The sequence below is a fragment of the Mus musculus genome, chromosome 10 (assembly GCF_000001635.26).
Source record: "Mus musculus strain C57BL/6J chromosome 10, GRCm38.p6 C57BL/6J".
Taxonomy (NCBI): domain Eukaryota; kingdom Metazoa; phylum Chordata; class Mammalia; order Rodentia; family Muridae; genus Mus; species Mus musculus.
In genome coordinates, this window is record NC_000076.6 from 93454250 (window position 1) to 93476966 (window position 22717).

A 22717-nucleotide genomic window follows, 5' to 3' on the forward strand; every position below is an offset into this window, starting at 1 on the left:
CTTTCTAAGGATGACCCAATGCAATTTTTAATGAGGTGTTCCAAGGAGCAAGTCATTATTGCACTTATTATAAAATATGTACTTCTATAAACTAACCATTTGAATAAAGATGTATTTAGAATCATGAAACACACAATGGTTTGATCTGTTTCATATAGTCAACAGTCGGTGGTCTTACGTTGTCTGATGGTATTAGATGGAACCTTTTCCTTGAGGAGAAAAGTCAGAGGACTGTTTTAGAAATAAGAGGAACATGAAAAGACCGGCTGTATCCAGCCTGCTAACTAGCCAGTGTTGCAGCGTTGTATGGTTATCTCTGCTGAAGTATGTCAGCTAAGCAACCAGGGCTGGAATTTAGGAGTGAAATTAACGGGGTCAATATTTGATTGAATTAGAAGTGTAGATAAGAACGGTAATTTTGCCTCTTAAAAATCTTTTGTTGTTGTTTGACTTACAAATACTGTAAGAAAGAAAAAACGAAGCCTTATCGGTGACAAAAGAGGCTATTTCCTTATAAGTCAACTGCACTTTGGTCTCGAAGTACGGTACTTGCTATCTTTTATTGCAGGGGCAGCTTTGCCCCAACAGGACAGAAGTTTAGCCTTTGGACTCAGTTTCCTTTTAATAAGGAAAATTTTGCTTGCTTATCAGTGCTTCCTATGACTGTCCGCTGCCCTTTATCTGTAGATAGAAAGCTCTATCACTTTCTGCTCATCGAGGAGGCAGGAGTTAGGAGGCTTAAGTTTTTAACTGTGTCCCAATCTTTAAAGTTATGTTATCTTCACAATCCCCTAAACTACAGAAAAGTAAGACTTGGAAATTCTGATTTCTGGTTGGCATATCTGTTTAGTAATGCGATTGGAATTATGATGTCCCGTTCTCTTCAAAAGAGGTTATTATAGTACAAAGTAACATCTGTTTGTAATTGTTTTGCTTGTTTATGGCAACAGCCAGAGACCAAATGCTTGGTACTACTTATATTTATTTGAAGTTGGCTTGTTTCTCTCTCTTAGTAGATTAGGGATCCCTTTCAGAGACAGGGTCTCTCTATAGCTTATATTGGCCTTAAACCCAATAAGTAGCTCAGACTGGCCTCAAACTAGTGATTCGCCTATCTCAAGTTCCTGAGTTCTGGGATTATAGACATGAACCACAACTCCTGACATAGATTTACAGTAGAAAGAAACTGTCTTTTCTCTCTATAATTCAGATTCCTCGTGTAGCGCTTGGCATGCAGAGGACACCGAGGGACTGATTTAATGGAACAAATCCAATTAGAAAGCAGTACTTAAACCTAATATAGGCTTCATGGCCAACAGTGCTGTCCGCATCCCAAAGGTGGCATGACATCATACCCTTCCACCCCTGGCTCTGTACCAGCACCAAGTGACGAGAGAGCAGGTCTTCTTTTCCATGCCTTTCTTGGAGTCTGTGATGGTGGGGCCGATGGTCCCTCTAAGAGGACTAAGTCCCACCTTTCTAGAAGCCTTTCTAGTTTTAGGTTGCTTGCACTGAACCTTGGTACTCAGAATTCGTAACTTCCAAGCATTTGTTTACCTTGAAATTTCCAGTTCTGTTTAGGTGTTCTGTTAGTGGCCTAGAGGGTTTTGTGTCACGGGTCAGCCACTAGGGAATGGAGGGAGACAGGTATTGAGTCTTCCTGCTGTTCAGGTTCTGGGTGCCGTTAAATACAGTGGCTGAGCTGAAGATCACATCCAGATGGTTTGGAGTTTTAGTTTTGATTTCATTCCATATGCTCTTGTTTGTTGGTTTGTTTGTTTGTTTGTTTGTTTTCTCAACGCAGTCTGTGGATAAGTTTAAAAAGTAGGAATATGGTATAGAGGCATAAGCCTCTCTCTATCCAAACCTGCTTTTATTTAGAAAGAACTTGGTTCAGGCAATGGTGGTGCATACCTTTAACTCCAGCACTCCAGAGTCAGAGACAGTCAAATCTCTGAGTTTGAGGCCAGCTCTGGTCTACAGAGCTGGTTCTAGGACAGCCAAGGCTACACAAAGAAACCCTGTCTTGAAACACAATATGTGCAAAAACTGGCCATGTAGTTTTGTGATTTAGGGTTTGCCTCGCATGCATGACCCCTTGGGTCTCATCCTTAGGACCTGGAAAAGTAAAATTAAAACAGCATATATGGTATAATATTTTTAAAAGGAGTCTAGAAGAGGAGAGTAAACGCAAGGCAGTTGTGTGCTATAAAGTTGGCATGGAACTTCCCAACAGCCTATGCAAAAGGCATAATGACGTGACTTACATGTGTTGCATGTCATCTGTTCAGACGTACAGAGCTTTTTTGTGTGTTGTCTAAAGAGGGACACTGTGACAGTTTCTTATGATGATGTAGGTAGCTTGGCGCTGTGCTAGTCGGCCGGCACTCAGTTAAGTGTCTGCCAGAAGGTCTAATGCGGACGCTTCAGTTACCCGGTATCCTTTATTTTGCTACTACAGTTTTTAGTGACAGTGATGGTTAGTAACATGAGCGAAATTTGAAGGGGACCTTCTTGTAATATTTGGAAATAAAGGTTGAGGTTTGGGATGGGCTCGGTAGCTTAAAATTTCACTTTCTGTCTTGTTTGGTGTAGAGCTTGCTTTGTGGGTAAGTTGTTATATTTTCAGATACTGAGCTACAACCATGGGGATGCAAATCAAGGTAACAGTCTCTTTAAGCATCCCCAGCCATAGTATAATAGTGCAGTAGATGTCGTTTGAGAGCGCAAGGCCAACTATTAGAACAATCAGGAGATCGGAAAGGAGCTTCGCACAAAGTAGTCATCACAATAGCCAGCTCTTCTGATCCTGAGCAGATTCGAAAGATTTAGGCGATACAGAAAATAGGATGTGTTCCATTGGGAAATGACGCAGCTAATCCATCTTTATTTTCTTATATTTTTGGTTGTGAGCCTAGGCTTTAATGGCTGAGCCATCTCTCCAGTCCCATCTTTATTTTCTTAAAGTCTGATATGAACAGAGATATTCGAATTATATTCTTAAAATCAATTCCATGTTCAGACAAAAAGGAATTAGACCATGAAGGGACAAGATTAATTAATGTTAGTAATAATATAGAATTATTAATGAAATCATATATTGTGAATATGCAAGTGTGAAAAGATGAGCCAGTTCTGGTTGAAGTAATAGTTGGGGTACCACAAAAAGTAATTTGAAAGAAACAATTGTCCTCAGAACAGAAGTGGATAGGACTCAGGGTAAATTTGAAACTAACTACTCTTTCCCCAAATAAAAGTTGTTGGTGTCAGAGAAATGGAAATCAAATCTAGAGATCTCCCCTGGGTCCTATTTTCCTTTGACAGTGTCTTATGTATCCCCTGTTGGCCTCATTCAGTAGGAAGCCAAAGTTGACCTTGAACTTCTCATCCTTCTGCCTCTACTTGCTGAGTGCTGGGATTACAGGCAACCACCACTCCTGGTATGTGTTGGTGCTGGGGATGGACCCCAGGATTTTCATCATGATAGGAAAGCACTCAGCTAACTGAGCTATACCCTCAGCCTCCCTGTGACTTTCTGGGCTTGTCACCCATTGGTCTAAGGGAGGTACTGGAGAGTCTCTAAGAGTCTCTAAGCAGTCTAACTTCCGATCCTTTTCCAGGCTCATCAGGGACAGGAATAAAGCTTTGGAAGGCAGGGAGATGAGACATAGTAGAATTCTAACTGCAGGGTTAGGACCAATGATGGTGGTGGTGAATGGAAAGAGAAGAGAGTGTAAAAACAATATAAAGAAATGACTCTGGGACTTAGGAAGGATTTGAGACCAGTTTGTGGATCGTGCCAGACAAATATTTGGTACCTTCAGGAGTTCTAATAAAAGATGCCAGAGGAGGGAGCTGACTTGTTTGGGGCGGGGACGACACAGTGATGGTGTCAGTTTTAGAAGCCTATTAAGTGTGAGGTGGTATTGCCTGGGGTATTAGGCAGTTGCAGATGTCCAGTTAACATCACAGGAAAGGATACAACTGGCAGAGCAGGGTGTGGTGACATATCTCTATAATCTCAGTGCACATAGTAGGAATGCTAAGACAAGAAGATTGCAAGTCCAAGGCCTAGTCCAGCCTTCATGACAGGACCCTATGTTGAAAAGCAAACAAAACGAAAGAGTCTGGCTGAATATGTGTGTGGGCATGAGCTAGAGCCAGAGGACCAAGGCTTACATTGGGTTGTACCTGTATTCAGGGATTAAAGAGAAGAGAGGCAGGACTGTAAAAGTAGTCAGAGAACCATTTTCACGGAGAGTCAGAATCCACTGAGGGGCCGAGTGGCCAAACCCACAAGAGTGAGGCTAGACAGTGGTTAAGTTACCAGAATAGATCTTGTAGGCCAAGGAGACTTGTGGGCCAAGGTGCTAGAAGCCAGTAAAGAGGGGGAGGAAATGATGGGATGATGGAAGCAGCCATCTTCGATTGCCCTCAGTTTAAAAAAGAAAAAAAACAAAGAAAAATAGACGAGTTAGTAAGTGGATGGACAGAGCAGAGTCTTCACAGTACTGTGAGAGGCTCCGTTAGGCTGTTGGGAAACAGCTTGGTGGTGTAGGAAGGTTGAAAATTCTGAAAGAAGAGCTTAGTTGGACATAGTGAAAGTATCCTAAGGTTTCTAAGGAGATTACCAGGATGGGAACTCAGATTTGCTGCTGCCCAAGGCCAAAGTAAGTAGGCATGGTTGTTCAGCTTTCTGCAGACTCAGCCGGGCAGCGTTGCCTTCCAAGGCTGACCTTTGTTTAGCTGTATAACAATAGTGCCTAGTGAGTGCCAGCATTTGTTTCAATTTGGGGGTTTACATGGTAGGAGTTGGGCTCTGTGTTTTCTTCCAAAGAATATGTAGCGAGATGTTAATATGTCAAACTGAGTCACAGGTGAAGATTTTTATAACAGAGAATTAAAGAATTAGTCCAAAGTATATGTGAGCATCCCAGAATTCATTATATAGGCAAGTCCCAAAGCTCCAAATTTTTCAAGTTGCTTAGAATGTTGAAAAGTTAGAGTCCTTCACTGCTGTTGACTACTTATTTCAGTTTCGCTTCTATTACTTTGATAAAATACCTTGGCAAAAGCATCTGTGAGGGAAAAGGGGTTCCTTTGACTTCTAGTTTGAGGTTGTAGTCCATCATTACTGGGAAGAAAAGGCAGGAATTTGAAGCAGCCGTTACATCCGCAGCAAAAAGCAGAGAATGACTGAATGCCTACTTACTTGTGCTCAGCCCCATCTCTACATTTATTCAGTTTGCATCCAAACCTAGGGAATGAGCCACCCACGGTGGGGGCTGGGGGGGGGGCTCTTCCCACCACAATGAATACAAACAAGACAATGCCTCACAGACATGCCCATAGGCCCAAGTAATCCAGACAATCTCTTATTGAGATTCTCTTCCTGATTCTAGATTGTGTCAAATTGACAGTTAAAACCGTCATACATCTGCCTTTAGTTCTTAGTTTCAATCTGTTTTACTTTCTAGAAGTAGCTAGTTTTCTCCTCACTGTAATAAACCTCTAGGTAGTATTTGTTCTGATCTGTAAAACTATCTTCTTATTTAATTTGATTTTAGACTTTGGACACAAAAGACCTCACAATAGAAAAAGTGGTGATCAATGGACAAGAAGTCAAATACACCCTTGGAGAAAGTCAAGGTTACAAAGGGTCACCGATGGAAATCTCTCTTCCCATCGCCCTGAGCAAGTATGAATGCTCCCCTCCTTTTATGACTTAAGTAATGGCAAGATATATCTTAAAAGAAGTCAGACGTCTTTCCCGTGTTTCTAATATTTGTTTGTATGTAGTGATTGGCGATCACTTCTGTAATCCATGCACATTGGTGCTGGCAGTGAAAAACGGTAAGTTCTTCAGATCCTGCATAAATGGAGTGCATGAGGCACTGGTGGGAAGGACACTGGGTAACGTTGCTGGAGCCGCCCATCACTTCACTGGTGTCTGGTGGCGGGGAGCATGCCATTTCTAGAGGACCTGGGGAATACGTGAAGCCACGCACTCTCTGCCTCTGCCCCAGAGGCTGGCCACTGTCACTGGAGTGATCATTCGGAATGTAGGGAGGCTGACTTCCTGCCACTCCCAGTGTCGGTGCTTAAAGGGCTCCTTTAGTTCTCTAAGCCACCCTCTGCCTAGGAGCTGCACTTACAGACGAGGAAAGCGACTCATGGAGAAAGTCGCTCATTTAAGAAAAAAAGTAGCCAGGATCATCACACGGGGAGTGTACCTCACTCCTTGATACCTGGGGGGAAGGAGAAAGAGTAGAAACCATTATCCTGAAACAAAGGTGATCTGCTGCCATCTTCCGATATCTTTATGCCTTCTCCCCTTTAAGAATGAGAAAAGAAACCCAAGCATAGCATGGGCGACAGAATCATTTATTCTACAGGTGAAGAAACTGGTAGGTTGAGGTCAAGTCGTTGACCTAGTGTACAGTGGTGGGGTCAGGGTTTCGGTCCAGGTTGGGCTGCCTGGCTCCAAAGCTCTTGCTCCTCCCTCATCATCAAAGTTTCTGAAACTCTAGGATGAAGAATCAGTTTTTGTCTCCTGTAGTCTATCACAGATGGATACTTAGAAAATCACTGTGTATGAATTACTTAGAGGAAGAGGTTTTTTTTTTTAAAATTAGATTCTACAGCTACAAAAATCAGTACAAGCTTCTTTCCCTTGGCGTGACTTATCATGTCACCCAGCATCACTGGGCTGGGTCACATGCTGCCACCCACCACTGAGGTAGGGTGATGACATTGGTCCTCCCACATCCCCACTGTCACAGAAAACACGATCACAGATGCAAAGTACGTGACACACTGTGGGCCACTTGGCTGATTATCACCCCATCATGTGTTCATTAGTATGAGGGTGAGAGGAAACCTCAGGCTGGCATCCAAGCAGCAAAGAGTCAGATTTATGTGAGCTGCGGTTTCTCGAACTCACGCTGAACCGATGAGACCTCGGAGAGCGCTCGTGCTGTTGTTCCCTGTGCGTGTTCTGAATACAAATCCTGCGAGGTGTGATTTATACTCCATTAATATCTGTATTTGTCTCGTGCAGAAATCAAGAGATCGTTATAGAAATTTCCTTTGAGACATCTCCCAAATCCTCTGCGCTTCAGTGGCTCACTCCTGAACAGACGTCAGGGAAGCAGCATCCGTATCTCTTCAGTCAGTGCCAGGTAAAAGAATGCTCAGAGACGCTGGGAAGTTCCCAGCATGCGCAGGCCCTGTGGACAAACACGCTCTATTGTTTCGTATTACATAGAGCGACATATATTCTCATTTATATGCTGCTATTAATACAGCTTCTTTTAAAAGTCAGATTTCTTTAATTTGGAAACAGCCCATCTAAATGGAAGTATATAGGGCTTATTCATATTTAACTTCCCAAACACCTAGAGTACAACCTGCCCTTGAATGGGGACTCAGTGAATGGCCCTGAAATGCAAGGAGAATTCAGTAAGCAAAGGCCGCCATGTGTGTTGGTTGCAGAAAGGCTGCCGGTGAGAAAGAGAACCCTGAAAGACTGAGTTCCTGATTGTGAAATATATTAAGTATACTTTTTAAATGACATGATTTCAAACACTTCCATGCTCCATTTTAAAGCTAGAGATAAAATACACTGCAGTTAGAGGTAGTCTGTTACAAGGATAAATAAAAAAAGTCCTAGTTGTGTTAATAATCAAATCACCTATGACTAAAGAAAGCCCCTCATTAAACATTTCCTCTATTTCTAGACATCAGGTCAGACACTCTGCCTGTTTAGTTATCTTAACACCCCTGTGTGCTAACTGTACGTTAAACTCAAGTGCAGCTTTAAATACGTAAAGTATCAAAGCATGCCTTAAACATACTTACTTTGTAGGACACTGCTTGAAATAATCTTTTTAATCTAAGAAAATTACTTGGAAGAGGGCTGGGGCTGTAGCTAACCTGAAGCCTTGGGTGGGGTCCCCAGCACCCCATGAACAGGCTGTGGCGGTGAATGCTTGTGTTCCCAGCATCTGGTAAGTGTGTAAAAGCAGAGGGATCAGAAATACAAGGTTGCCAGGCAGTGGTGGCACATGGGAGGCAGAAATGGGCTGATCTCTGTGAGCTCCAAGCCTGCCTGGTCTATAGAGTCACTTCCAAGACAGCCAAGGTTACCTAGAGAAACCCTGTTTCAACCACTATTCTCCCCCACCCCCAAGGTTACAAGGTATCCTTGGTTACATAGCTAACTGGAGGCCAGCACTGGCTACATGAGACCCTGTCTCAAAAAAAAAAAAAAGCAAACTCCCAACACCCCAAAACAACAACAAAACCCACAGAAAATGACTTGAAAATGGCAAAAAGTTTTAGACAAGAATATTACGAGTCATGTACGCCGTATTACTTCATAATAGTTGAATATGAAATCGGCATTTCTCATAGAATTGTCTATAAGGTAAAGCTAACAAGAAATGTAATGCGTGTAAATCCCAAGAATGTCAAATTTAAATATATCCTTCCCGGTTTTTACTGGCAGTGGTGTTTAAAGTACAGGAAATGGATTAAGAATCCATTGCAGTTGCTGGGAGCCCTGCAGATGTGACTTTGATGGGTGCTTTCAGCTGTTGTCCACATATTTCTGTACCCAAGTTGATTTGCCCAGTGAAAGTCATCTAGAAATGCTGTAGTGTTGCCAGGACACCTGTCCACAGCCTGGTGAGAAAACTCAGGCGGTGTGCTCTGGGAACCTACCTCAGGAGAAGGAACTAGTTAGTTCTTTGGGCAGTACTTTATCCCAATATTAAATATATATGTTAAAATATGTATCCATTTTTATTGTATGTTTATGGCTGTTTTGCCTGCATATATGTCTGTGCACCACATATATGTAGTGCCCAAGAAAGCCAGAAGAGAGTGTCTTTAGTTACAGACAGCTGTTAGAGGGCATGTAGGTGTTGACAGCTGAACCCCAGTCCTCTGCAAGAGTAACAGGTGTGGTATTTTTGGTGGGGGTGGGGTGTGGCTAGGTAGGGAGTGTTAATAGTGGTAGTGGGAGTTTCAAAACCGGGTTTCTCGGTGTATCCCTCCCTGGCTGTCCTTGAACTCAGCTCCTCCAGCCTCTTCTTCGGGAATGTGGAACTAAGGGCACGTGCCACCACACCTAGAGAGCTATGACATTTCCAGTGTGTTTTAGTAATCTGAGGAGTTTGGCAAGTTTTTATTTTATTGTTAAAATCAGCACACAACGTATTATGTCACATCTCATTATGGCATTGTTTTAAACGAAATATATCTAGGAGAGCCGAGGGATTTTAAGGAATCCCAGGATTTTTAGCCCTTCAGAGAGGGATGTTAGTATGAATTCTCCCTCAAGCACAGCACACTGTCCTGCTGAAACCTAGAGTCTTTGCTTGGCAAGAGCCGATCAGACACAGGCAGCTTAAAGAATCGCAGAGTCTATCGTGTCCTTTCTTTGTTGGAGTGCTGTTTCCCACAGACGGCTGCAAGACAGTGTGATAAGCATGCAAGTTTGTTTCATAATAGCGCATCTTCCCCTCAGGGCTCCTGTGAGTTCCTCTACAGATGTAACTGTCAACAGTGATGAACAGTCTATGTAACGATTCATAGGGAATTGGGAGGGTTCACGGGAGTTAAGGAAGTTTGCACGCGTGAGTGCGTGCATGGGTGTGTGCGTGTGCATATGCGTGTGTGTACACATGTGGGGTGTTGTTTGCATGTGCACGGGAGCCAGAGGTTGACATCAGGTGACTTCTCCAGTCTCTTTCCTTCTAATGTTTGGATACAAAATATCTCATTGAACCTGGATCTCATCGACTTGGCTAGACTGACAAGCTAGTGAGGTCCAGTGATCCCCCTGCCTCCACCTCCGAGCACCAGGATTACAGGAGTGTGCCTTAGGACTAAGCTTTATAAAAACAAAACAGTGTTAACCAAAACCAAACCAAAAAAAAAAAACCAAAAAAACCAAAAGGAAACCTCGAGTGCATCCAGACTCAGGTCCTCTGCCTCTCCCGACTGATTTATTCAGTGAACCGGCTTCTCAGCCCCGAAATCAGATTACCTTAAGCCCACGGATCTATCCTTGCTGCTCTAAAAGATCCCGAGAGATTCGAAGACTCTATTATTCTTTAGGCAGAAGCTATGTAAAATCCGTGGTGTGGCTTTAATGATTTCTGTGTTTCTTCATCTTTTTCCCTTTTAGGCCATCCACTGCAGGGCCATCCTCCCTTGCCAAGACACTCCTTCCGTGAAATTAACGTACACCGCAGAGGTAAGCATTACAGAGTGTAGCCGAATTAAATAAGTAAATGTGGAGTGATAAGGGGAGACAAGTCAAATTTCAGAGGTGGAAATACTGTACTTAATACGTTTCCACTGAGCCTGCACATCTCATTTTGGATCTCTAATAAAAAGGTAGTTTTAAACATTCTAATTATGAAAAAGGGAAACCATCTTGTTCTCATTTCGAAAAAGATATTAAAATTCAAGATCTAAAGATTTAAGAATTTAGGACCATTGTTTTTCCTAAGAGTACCTTCTGCAGCCATGACGCCTGTGTACGGATGTCCCGGGCAGCAGCTGTTGGACTTGTCTGTGTGTCCAGTTCCTCTGTCACTGGTGCTGCTCGGCCCTTTGGTGAAGGTTGGATTATAATTACAGAGTACCCTTCCAAAGGCTGGGGCTCCTTAGACCAAGCAAATGAAAGGAAGACCAATGTTTATTCATGGGATTTGCTTTCTTCCCCAGTTTCTCTGTAGCCCAGACAGACTTTACTAGTGCTGTAGAAAATTATGCTTGCAGGCACAGGACCTCCGAGTTCAAGACTCTTCTCTACCACAGAATTGTGTGACCGTAGCAAGTCTGAATGTTCTTGGGGGGGGGGGGTTATGAACCATCCCTAACCCTGCTTTTAGCACCTGAGGGACATGGTTGTCCCGTGAACATCTTATTACCTAACCGATGAGAGAGGATGAAGCTGACTCCTGCTGGCTGACCCTGGCTCCAGAGCTCTGTTCTGTGCTTGTCTCCATTATAGCTGGGAGGCCTGATCCGTGCAAGGACAGAAGGTCAAACCTGAGTGTCCTTGCTACATTACAAACACTCATGGGTCTCAGGATGCCAGAGCGAAGGGACACACATCTGTGACCCTCTGTTTTATGATTTCCAGGGAAAAAAATGATTTCATGGTTTCCAGCCAAAGTTGTAGTTACTCCCCCTTAGAAAATATTGTTTGTACCTCTGAGTTCTAAATGTAAGATGGCCAAAGCTGTATTCTCTGGCCTGCTGCAAGTATATCATCTATTGAGTTTGTTTGGGGGCATGGAGGGGACAGTTGGTGGCTGCCAGTCTAACTTGTGGTGCTGCTGGTCTCTTCATTTTTATTCTTCCTTGCAGAAAGCCTGTGACATTTGGCCCATACTTGGTGGGGAGACTACTAAGATAGTGTTCTGCTGTAGTTTCTCTCCAAATCCTGCTCTTAGTATTTCTGGATGAGTAGAAGGATCTGTCACGTTCATGATCTAGGCAGCTTTCCACGTTGCTGGCCCTGTTTACAGAACTCACATGCATGTGCATTTTAAGTCCAGAGTCGGTTTATCGTGTAGATCGTCAAGAAGTGGTGAAAAAAGCATTTACATTTTTATTTTAAGCTGCACAGACCCCTGCCTTATAATTAGAAGAAGGGGTTTTGTCTTTCTTCTGACTAGGTGTCTGTCCCGAAAGAACTGGTGGCTCTCATGAGTGCCATCCGTGATGGAGAAGCCCCTGACCCAGAAGACCCCAGCAGGAAGATTTACAGATTCAACCAGAGGGTAAGGTCAGATCAGCGCCTACATTTTGTCTCAGTGGTGAACTTCAAAGGAAACGCACCTATCCAGGGAGTCCTGGAACACCGTAGGCTTTAAAACACAGCCTTTCTCGCCTCCTCTCTCCTGATTGTTACATTACGGGAAGAGGTTGCTGAGAAGGCACGGCTAGGGATGCCTGACCCCATTTCTGGATCCAGTCTTAGTCAGCTTCCTGGTCTCTCTCTCTCTCTCTCTCTGTTGTTTTGAAACTTGGTTTCTCTGTGTAGTCCTGGCTGTCCTGGAACTCACTCTGTAGACCAGGTTGGCCTCGACCTCCAAGATCCGCCTGCCTCTGCCTCCCAAGTGCAGGGATTAGAGGAGTACCCAGTACCCAGTACCCAGTACCCAGCCTGGCTTCCTGTTTTCTTTAAGTGCTCATTCTCTCGTGGGCCTCGCACATCAGTGTGCACTGTGGCTGGCCAGAAAATGGGAGGGTTACCAGAAAAGGACAGTGTGACCGCCCAGTGTGTTAAAAACCCGACACAGCTGGGACTTAACCGAACTTGTGTCTTTGACCTTCAGCAGGCAGAATGGACCTGTCTGAGTATACCCACCTGTGAGATGTGTTTTCTTAATTGTCTTCAGAGTGGACAGTGTTGCTTCCTTTTGGGACCTATGATATCATAGCTTTGGCATCTACTTACTGCTGGTTTAAAATATAAAGGAATTTAGGGGGAAATGTTTTAAAAGTTGGAAGGGGGAAGAAAAATCCAGAAATACAAGGGAAAAGCACCTGTGTAGTTAGCTGTTGCTTTTGAGAGATGCTTAAAGTACCGTTTAGATTTGTTCAGCCCTGGGTTTTGCCTGTCAGTAGCCTTCCCTTTTGTAGAATGAAAGGGGAATGAATGTTTTGAAGTGTTTCTGTGTCATACATTTGAACTATTTGAGAAGGACTGAGGGATAGTTCATAGCAATGCTTGGAGATTTAAAGAAGAATCGTGTAATTTTAAATCTGAACTGTCCGGCTCAACCCGTTCCTATACACTGATGCAGCACGCACTGTGTGTTTTTGTCTCCTCCAGGTTCCCATACCATGCTACCTGATTGCTTTGGTTGTTGGAGCTTTAGAAAGCAGGTGAGTTTTGCCCAAATTTTGAGGTTTATAAAAAGGCAAGACCATAGGCAAGTTGAACTGCAGACAGGGTTGTGCATTGCCTAAGATGTCAGGCCGACAGCTTGAAAGAAATTCAAATAGTTATGAATTGCAGACAGCAAATTAATTTTGGTTACAAAGTCTTTGCCACTGTGCCTTAAGTTTTCCAGATGTAAAGTGAGCATGCACTTAAGCTTAGGCTGAGAGCAAGACTCTGATGTGAGCTTCAACAAGTCATGTCATACATTCTCCATTTCCTTCTCCTGGAAACTATAATCTGCCACTCCAGCCTCATAGGTGGCCTCAGGAGATAAGATAGATAAAGCCCTTGGAGTCCTAGAAATAGTACAGAAATAGGGCATTTTGATTAACGTTTTACCAATAGCTAAAGTGTTCTTTCGTTTGGTTGGTTATTGTGTTTTGTAGCCAGAGTCTCATTATATATAGCTCTGGCTGGCCCAGTACGTAGACCAGGCTGGCCTTGAATGCACAGAGATGTACCTGCCTCTGCCTCCCACGTGCTGTGAGGAAAGGTGTGCACCACCACTCCCAGTTTCTTACTTAGAATTTTTATCCGCGTGTGTACGTACGTATCGGTGGCAGGTGCGCTTAATGTGTGTTGGGCATTTGGTTCCTGTGCACTCTGGGGAGCCACTGTTCTGCTTACACGCCTACAGTCTGCGTTGGCTAATTCATAGGGATAGAAAAATGCAGCATGTGCCTCTTGCTGGCCACTGTATTTCATTGAGCATGGTATACATGAGGCTTAGCTGTATTACATTGTGTGACAAGACTTCTTGCTTCTTCCACTGACTTATTACATGCATGTCCGGTGTGTGTCTGTCCCTATTCTGGGATTATCTTGTACAGTCTCTGCCTGAGTCTCTTCACTGGTAGGTAGAGAGAGGAGCCTGTATTCCCAGAGGTCTCAGCACACAGCCAGGAGCTAACCCTTTGGGGGCACTTCATGCCTCTGTTTGCCTTGCCTTTCCTTTTTCCTTTCCTTTTTCCTTTCCTTTTTCCTTTCCTTTTTCCTTTCCTTTCCTTTCCTTTTTCCTTTCCTTTTTCCTTTCCTTTTTCCTTTCCTTTTTCCTTTCCTTTTTCCTTTCCTTTTCCTTTCCCCTTTCCTTTCCCCTTTCCTTTCCCCTTTCCTTTCCCCTTTCCTTTCCCCTTTCCTTTCCCCTTTCCTTTCCCCTTTCCTTTCCCCTTTCCTTTCCCCTTTCCTTTCCCCTTTCCTTTCCCCTTTCCTTTCCCCTTTCCTTTCCCCTTTCCTTTCCCCTTTCCTTTCCTTTCCTTTCCTTTCCTTTCCTTTCCTTTCCTTTCCTTTCCTTTCCTTTCCTTTCCTTTCCTTTCCTTTCCTTTCCTGGCACTGTGCCTCTGTGGAGAGTTCTTGCTGTGTGTTTAACAGCAGATTAGATACCTTAAATGATTTGGCCTCCTCCCTCCCTGCCAGTGCACAACCAATCCCATCTTACTTTACAAGCTTTTGTTACTACAAAACGTCTAGGTTCTTCTTAGACCCAGATGAGTAATTTGACTGGAATTTCTCTCATGAAGCTTTTGCATTTTGCAGACAAATTGGCCCAAGAACTCTGGTGTGGTCCGAGAAAGAGCAGGTGGAGAAATCTGCTAATGAATTTTCTGAGGTTGGTCAGACATACCCTTCCTAATAGTATGAGGCGGTAGATTTTAGGTTCGTGGGTAATGCCATAGCTGTGAGCACTTTCCGATGTGTTTGTAGTTGCTACTTCCTGCTTATCATTTCAGTAAATTTCTAAAACAGCCTTCACAGAAAGCCGTTTTGCACTTTTAAGAAATGACTATTATGACCATTAAGAGATTTGTATGCATTCATTTTTTTCCAGACCGAATCCATGCTTAAAATTGCAGAAGATCTGGGGGGGCCCTATGTTTGGGGGCAGTACGACCTCTTGGTTCTGCCCCCATCCTTCCCGTACGGTGGCATGGAGAACCCTTGTCTCACGTTCGTAACGCCTACGCTACTGGTGAGAAAGATTTCTTCGTTTGAAATGGAGGTCCCCAAAATAAGCCTGGGTGAAGGGCTGGGGCATAGCTCAGCTGATAAAGGGCTTGCTGCATAATTAATGAGGACTTAAGTTTGACTTCCCAGAACCCATGTGAAAAGTCGGTTGTATACACTAATCCTGGACCAGGGAGGTGGAGACAGCAGGTCCTAGACCATAGCCTTCTTCCTTGGCCCAGGCCAATGAGAGATACTGTCTCAAAATCCAAGGAGGGCAGCATGTGAATAATAGAATCTAAGGCTATTCCACATGGAAACACACACATGCAGGCATGCGCACATGCACACACACATACACAGATGGGAAGAGCTTTGGATGCTAGTAATATTTTTAATATATTTTTGTTTGTATAGCCTTTATTTCTAATTTTATTGCTAGTTGTGGTTATCGCAATTTTCACTTTTTCAAAGGAGACTTATTTGGCCATCGGGAAAGGGAATGTTCTACAGTATTTTGAAATGTTGAGAGTAGCCCTGCCATACAACGCACTTTGGACAAATTATGTATCTAGACAAAGGATCCACATCATTCATACTTGGCAGTCAGGTATGAGGCACAGAAACTTAGTGCCCAGCATCTAAGGGAAGACTGGCCTACCACACATTGCTGCTTTATAGACCTAGTGAGCTGCTTGGAGTTCTAGGAATCCAGCAAGGACTTAACTAGGACCTAAGTAGATTGGAATTCGCCATAGAACACATTGGACAGTGTAAACTTTCCTTTAATCTATTGTCAATTAAAAGAAAGGAGGGAGTGGGAGGTTGTGCTTACCAAAGCCCTCGTGTAGCCTAGAGCTAGGACCTGCTGGAACCCACCTCAGTGCTCCCTGCCTGTAATTCCAGCCTCAGAAAGCAGAGATGAGATTCCCAGAGCAGGCTACCTATCAAGACTCGCCATAGCACAGAGCTCTGGGTTTGATTGAGAGACCCTGCCTCAGTAGAAAAGGCAGACATGCGTGCATCTACACACGCACACACACACATACATATACACACACGCGCGCACACACACACACATACACATGCACACACACATACACATACACACGCACACACACATACATATACACATACATACACATACACCTATACATACACACACACCTATACACACACACACACACACACACGCACACACATACATATACACACACACTCACACACACATACACATGCAGACATGCACACATATACATGCACACCTATACATACACACACACATACACATGCACATACACAGCTACATACACACACATACACACACGCGCGTGCGTGCGCATACACACACACACACACACACACACACAGTAAGAAGGAAAGAGGGGTAGATACATGAAATGGAAGTAAAGAGCTCTCTCTGGGGTTAGGCCTATTAGTCCTATTGATGTTAAAGAGGTTTCTGTGATTAGGGAAGGAAAGAAGGCAGTGTTTGCTTCCTAATGCCTGTGTGTTGAACCTGTTGACATACAGAGTAGACATACAGTGACCCTTCAGGCCAGGTCTGAGATGTCGTCAGCTGCAGCCTGTCGATCGATCTGATGATGGAAATTCTAAGATGTTTTCTTTTTTGTAGGCAGGTGACAAGTCACTCTCCAACGTAAGTAAAAATTTCTTCTTACAATCTTAACACTCAAGAAGTTGTTAAAATACCCACTGTGTTGTTTAGAAGTTATTATTGTAAAAGAAAACTGGGGTTATCCTCTTGCTACTTCAGCAATTAGGTTTAGTAGAGTAAAGAAAAATTTAGCCAAATATATATGATACATAATCACAGAAACAAGTATTGTTATTTCCTGTGTATGAAACATTTTAATCGGCTTACATGCTCATTGAATTTAATACTTTCCATGTCTTTTTTTTTTTTTTCTTTGTGGTAGTTGTTTCTAATCCATTAGCATGTTCTATACCTTTTTGGTCTTGGTTAAATTGCATTTTCCTCCCGAAGTAAGTAATTTTTTAATACGTTTTTAAAAACATCAAGTCATGTGACATTGAAGTATTTAAATAAGGACTTGCTTCAGGATGAGGTATCCGGTGTGACCACTAATCCCTTAACACTGTCCTCTCAGGTTATTGCACATGAAATATCTCATAGCTGGACAGGAAACCTAGTGACTAACAAGACGTGGGATCACTTTTGGTATGATGGGTTGTTTTGTTTTCTTTTGTTTTATTGGTTGCTCTTGTTGATCCTTCTGCTTTCCACCCACCGCCACCGCTGTCTCCTCTGTACTTCTTGTTTCTCTCCCCTACGGTCTCTATGATCCACGGAGTTTCAAAAGACCCTGCCGCACCTGTCACAGAGGTCCATACAGTCTAGGTGTGCAGTTTATTCCTGCCGCTAACTCTCTGACATTGCCGCATTTTAACACAGACTTGGCAATAGCAAGATTGCCGCTTCCTTTTCTCTGCTGCCACCTGCTGGTCTGGGCTTGCTATCGTCTTAGTTGACTGCCTGGGCCTCTCTAGGCAGCATGGGCTGGGATGTAGAGGCCATGCTATCTATAAGGGCTCTCCTCCCGGGGGAAGACACAAAAGAAAAGATCCGCTTGGCTAAGATGCTGTGTTCTATCTGCTGGGACAGTACCCATTTTGTTGTTGTTTTTTTTTGTTTTGTTCCCTTTCAGGTTAAACGAAGGACATACTGTCTACTTAGAGCGCCACATTTGTGGACGGTTGTTTGGGGAAAAGTTCAGACATTTCCATGCTTTGGGAGGATGGGGAGAGCTACAGAATACGGTAAGTAGGGTGGGCTTCTACAAGAGTCACCCAGCCTTGCATAGTCATTACCAAACTGGGTTAATAAACTATCTTTTTAACAACAGGGTAGTCATAGGTGTAGAGGATGTAGCAGGTGCCATGCATAGCCCTGTTCTAAACTGGGAGCCAAGAAACACATACGTTCTTTACTGCTAACATAGATGACTATTGCATAGAAATTTATGTGAATACTTGTGATTTGTTTGTTTGTTTGTTTGTTTGAGACAGAGTGATCTGTGTAACAGCCCTAGCTATCTTGGAACTCACTCTGTAGACCAGGCAGGCCTTGAACTCACTGAGATCTCTGCCTGCTTGCCTCTGCCTCCCGAGTGCTACAGTTGAAGGTGTGCACCACCACTGCCTGGCCCTAATACTTGTGATTTTTTTTTTTCAAAAATGTATTTATTTATTTTGTTTTTTTTGGAGACAGGGTTTCTCTGCACCACCACTGCCAGGCAGATTTATTTATTACTTATATCTAAGTACACTGTAGCTGTCTTCATACGCATCTGAAAAGGGTGTCAGATCTCAATACAGATGGTTGTGAGTCACCATGTGGTTGCTGGGATTTGAACTCAGGACCTTTGGAAGAGCAGTCAGTGCTCTTAACCGCCGAGCCATCTCTCCAACCCCTACTTGTGAATTTTTAAACACACTCTCCCCAACTCTAAATGTGTCGCTCAGACATTAAATCATCTTTCTAGTTCTTTTGTCAAAGTAAAGCCTGTTATTAGCAAGGAATATCTGAGACATACATGTAGTTAGACTCCAGGAGTGATAGCAGCATACTGTTTCCAGTCTGTACGTTGAAGGTTTAGAAGCCTGAGTGAAACAGAGCCTCCCCAACAGCTTGCTGGCGCAGTAACAGTCCTCTTCCTATGAGGGTACTCATCTCACTTTATTGGGTTGCAGATAAAAACATTTGGGGAGTCCCACCCCTTCACCAAGCTCGTGGTTGATCTGAAGGACGTAGACCCCGATGTAGCCTATTCCTCCATCCCCTATGAGAAGGGCTTTGCGCTACTCTTCTACCTTGAACAGCTTCTTGGGGGACCAGGTAAGTAGCTGCCATTGTCCGCCGGTTGGCTTTCGTTTGTTTTTAATCTCTGGGAGGGTGATATGAAGAGTAGAGATGACTTGTTAACTCTTTCTAGTCTTTTTACATTTCTGGTTCATTCTGCTAGAGACGTCTATTGCTGTCAGATGTTGCCTTCATCCACAAAACTCTACACAACCCCTTAATCTAGATAATGGGGGCTTGACTTTTTTTTAAATCCCATTATAGTTAAAGAGTTAGGGTAATAGCGTATATCCATAGACAAACTTCCTGCAATCCAGAAGTTTATGAGTGACAAATGAGCGGCCTCCCAGCCCTCGCCAGCCCCAGAGTCACCTCATTAGCACTTTGATGTCACTGGCTCCAGATCTTATTCTAGGGGTAGATGACTGTCAGTCACACACACACATATACATGGAATGACTTTAATAAAATCAGGGATCCTGTAGACTCTTATTGGTGGGTCCACTTCCTCCATTGAAGTTCCCAGAAGTCGCTGTAATTCTCTCTTCTTTCTTCAAGTTTTCATGGATGTGACGTCACCTACATCAGCTTCCTCCTTCCTGTGGGTCTTAGCCACCTCAGCATAGGGTTTTCCCCCTCACCTTTGCACCTCGTGGCTTCACTTTGGAATATCTAGATTGCCAGTGTCGTTGTTGGGTTGCACCCTGTGCCCTTCAGTAAATAAAACAAGCACTCCTGGAACATAAGCCATGTGTGACTCAGCGGGGCCCCTGAGAACCGGAGCGGCTTAGCAGAGGATTTGGGGAGAGACCAGTCGAGTTGCTTCTATCACACAGTGTCCTGATGATTCTGCTTCATTACTAGTTACTGATGTTAACCTCTTCCCGTGCCACAAGCATGAATTCGAGTTTCCCACAGGTCTGTCCGCATGGAGGTCCGTACAGTAGGGTGTGGTGCTGTACAGGCAAGAGAGAGCGACTGTCTTATGTATTGGTTCTGCATCTGTCTTTTTTAAATTTCTAAGCTCAGTGTTTTGCATCCTCGTACTCAGGGCACGTGACTCTCTCTCTCTCACACAGATGTGCTGGGATTATGTGACATTATATTGATGGCCTGGGCGGGGTGGTACCCGTTTCCATCGGCTTTGAAGGCGCCTGCCCTTCCATTCCATTTGTGGGCTTACTCCCCCTTTGTCTCATCGATGAGGGCTATTGCTTTAGAACTTGGGTTATTCTTGCTCTGTGACTTCATTATGTCATCCTGGCTGGAAGGAGACTTCTAGGCCCAACTGGAGACCTGCCTCCTGTCCTGAACATTCTCTCACTGTCCAGAGCTCTCCTTGGTCCTTTGACTGTTCTCTGTTGCCCGTGGTTACCAGAACAACGTCAACTGCAAAAACGACGTCAAAGAATTGCCTTCCTGTGAATTGATTTCTTTTTCTTTCTTTTAATTTTGTTTTTCCTCCTAGAGGTGTTTCTAGGATTCTTAAAGGCTTATGTTAAGAAGTTTTCCTACCAAAGTGTAACGACTGATGACTGGAAGAGCTTCCTATATTCCCACTTTAAAGACAAGGTCAGCTTTAAATTCTTCCTATTTTTCATGCTCCATGTAGCTCTATAAACTACTTGTTAGGCTGTGTGTATTTCTTAACCATAAGTATTGGCTCAGAATTTCCCAAGAGACTCCTCTGTTGTATTCTGATTCCCTTTCAGAACACTTGTGATATCTGTAAGTTTGTATGTTAATTGGTCAGATTTAACCGTCCCACATTTAGAAATTATCTCGACGTGGCAGCGTAGAGTAGATGGTGTCTGATCACTCCCAGGTTTTCAGTTGGGCATCTGTGAGCTTGTTACAACCTAGGACAAGTCTCTCTATCTGTCACGAACTGGCTGGTCTTCTGTTCACAGGTGGATCTTCTCAATCAAGTTGATTGGAACACCTGGCTCTACGCTCCGGGCCTGCCTCCTGTCAAGCCCAAGTGCGTACCCGCCTGCTAACCTGCTTCCTTTCCTTCTTCCTGTCCATTTTGTTTGTTTAGTTATTGTTTTCCCAGAACAGGATTTCTGTGTGTAGCCCTGGCTGTCCAGAACTCACTCTGTAGATCAGGCTGGCCTCAGACTCACAGAGATCTGCCTGCCTCTCAAGCACTGGGATTATGGTGTGCATTACCACCACACAGCGAGTATTTAACCTCTTGTTATTGCTTTGCGGCATACTAACCTACAAATGTGTTGGACTGCATGTGTAGCTATCTCAGGACAGGTGGCTGAGGGCTGCAGGTTGAACACACCTAACCGGATCCCTTTTGGAGTATCTGGACAGACTATGTGCTTTTCTTGAACTGTTACCAGTCAGCAAAGCGTGCAGAGGCTTGGATAGATTTCTTAGACTTTTTTCCCTGAAGCCCAAAGCCATTTCCATGGTTTACAAACAGATCTGTTGAACTGATTGCAGTTATTACTGAGTGCTTTGTTTCTACTGAGATATGGAGAGGGACTCAGGAAAGAGTAAGATATTTTCTCCTTTTAAAGGTTTTGTGAAGGCTAGGTATGGTGGCTGTCTCTCACCCCAGCCCTTGGGAAGAGATAGGAGGATCATGAGCTCAGGGTTCAAGTAGCAAGACTTGATCTAAAATACACATACACATTTTCAGTAAGGAAAAAAATAGCATTTTACTGTTAAATAATATGTACAGATATTATATCTACCCTTAAGCTATTATAAGTTATTATCCCTATTTCTAGAAGTAGTGATTTAGAGTTAGCTGACCAAAGTGTTTTGCCCAAAATTGCACAACTCATAAATAGTAAGCCTTAAATCCCTGGAGCCTTAACCCCCTGTCTTTTAAGTTAAACACCTCCCTGGCGTCAGGGAGCTAGTTGCACCTTTGAGTTCAGCTGTCGTGTAAGGATGCTGACTCTGGCATACTCCAGCTCTTGGTTGCCCTCCCTTCCTTCAGATCATGGAAAGTCCTTACCAGCCACTCTCCCACCAAATAGCCTGATTTAATTTAGGTGCAGGGTGAGCATCACAAGTTGAGGTAGAAATAAAGATGCCATGGTCCTGTGTGTTTGGCACGCCTCTTGAGAGCCCAGGCTGAGAAAGGAGTACTCAGAAGAGATGCAGTAATTCCCACATTCTTACAACACTCTCCACATTTGTATGCATTCAAATGTCTCCCAGGCGTATCCTCTTTTCTCCATTTCCTGCCCCTCCACTCATACTCACTGTGACGTTAGCACACAGGAAGACTGCTGTGGCCTCTGAACTGTGCACCTAGATGTTTTCTGGCCTCCTCCTGTACCAGTCTGTATAGAGAGCCGAAGTAAACATTTAAAAACACAGTGTGACTCAGGATGCAGAGGCATACAGGTATCTGTGAATTGAAGGCTGCCTTGGTCTATATGATGGGTTCCAGGACAGACAAGGCTACATAATGAAGAGATCCTGTCTCAAAAATAGATGATGGATAGATGGATAGATGAGAGAGAGAGAAAGAGAGTAAGAGAGAGAAGATGGAAGATAGATAGATAGATATAGATGATGGATAGATGATTGATAAGATAGATGATAGATGGATAGATGATTGATAGATGATAGATGGATGGATGGATAGATAGATAGATAGATAGATAGATAGATAGATAGATGGTTAGATAATAGAGACAGACAGACAAGCAATAACAAACACCTACAACTGTGTCAATCTATAGTCTTGCTAGTCATCTTCTCTAGTGCTCATCTGGTCTTGGACAGAAGCCAGTCCTTTCTTTCATGGAAACCATGTAGCTCCTGACGTCCCACCCCCTTTGCTTCGGTCAGGCTGGCAGTCCAGGGTCCCTCAGACTCTCTGCCCTCATTCAAGCCTGTTCCTCAGACACACACTTCCTTCTACATGGAAAATTCCAACCTCAGCTTAGGAACTTCCTTCCTCATGGAGCATCTCTTAACCTCTC

General features: G+C 43.7%; 1 protein-coding gene across 2 annotated transcripts in view; it reads left to right on the plus strand.

Annotated features, from left to right (window-relative positions):
- Lta4h (leukotriene A4 hydrolase) overlaps positions 1 to 22717 on the plus strand; it is a 31501-nt gene that overhangs the window by 854 nt on the left and 7930 nt on the right. For both annotated transcript variants that reach the window (NM_008517.2, NM_001313897.1), the window contains exons 2-14: positions 5568 to 5698; positions 7061 to 7181; positions 10196 to 10264; positions 11700 to 11804; positions 12863 to 12915; positions 14507 to 14579; positions 14799 to 14939; positions 16551 to 16574; positions 17047 to 17117; positions 17605 to 17716; positions 18650 to 18794; positions 20227 to 20330; positions 20669 to 20739. In NM_008517.2, the coding sequence (NP_032543.2) occupies positions 5568 to 5698; positions 7061 to 7181; positions 10196 to 10264; positions 11700 to 11804; positions 12863 to 12915; positions 14507 to 14579; positions 14799 to 14939; positions 16551 to 16574; positions 17047 to 17117; positions 17605 to 17716; positions 18650 to 18794; positions 20227 to 20330; positions 20669 to 20739 (1220 nt within the window). The remainder of the gene's footprint in view (positions 1 to 5567; positions 5699 to 7060; positions 7182 to 10195; positions 10265 to 11699; positions 11805 to 12862; positions 12916 to 14506; positions 14580 to 14798; positions 14940 to 16550; positions 16575 to 17046; positions 17118 to 17604; positions 17717 to 18649; positions 18795 to 20226; positions 20331 to 20668; positions 20740 to 22717) is intronic.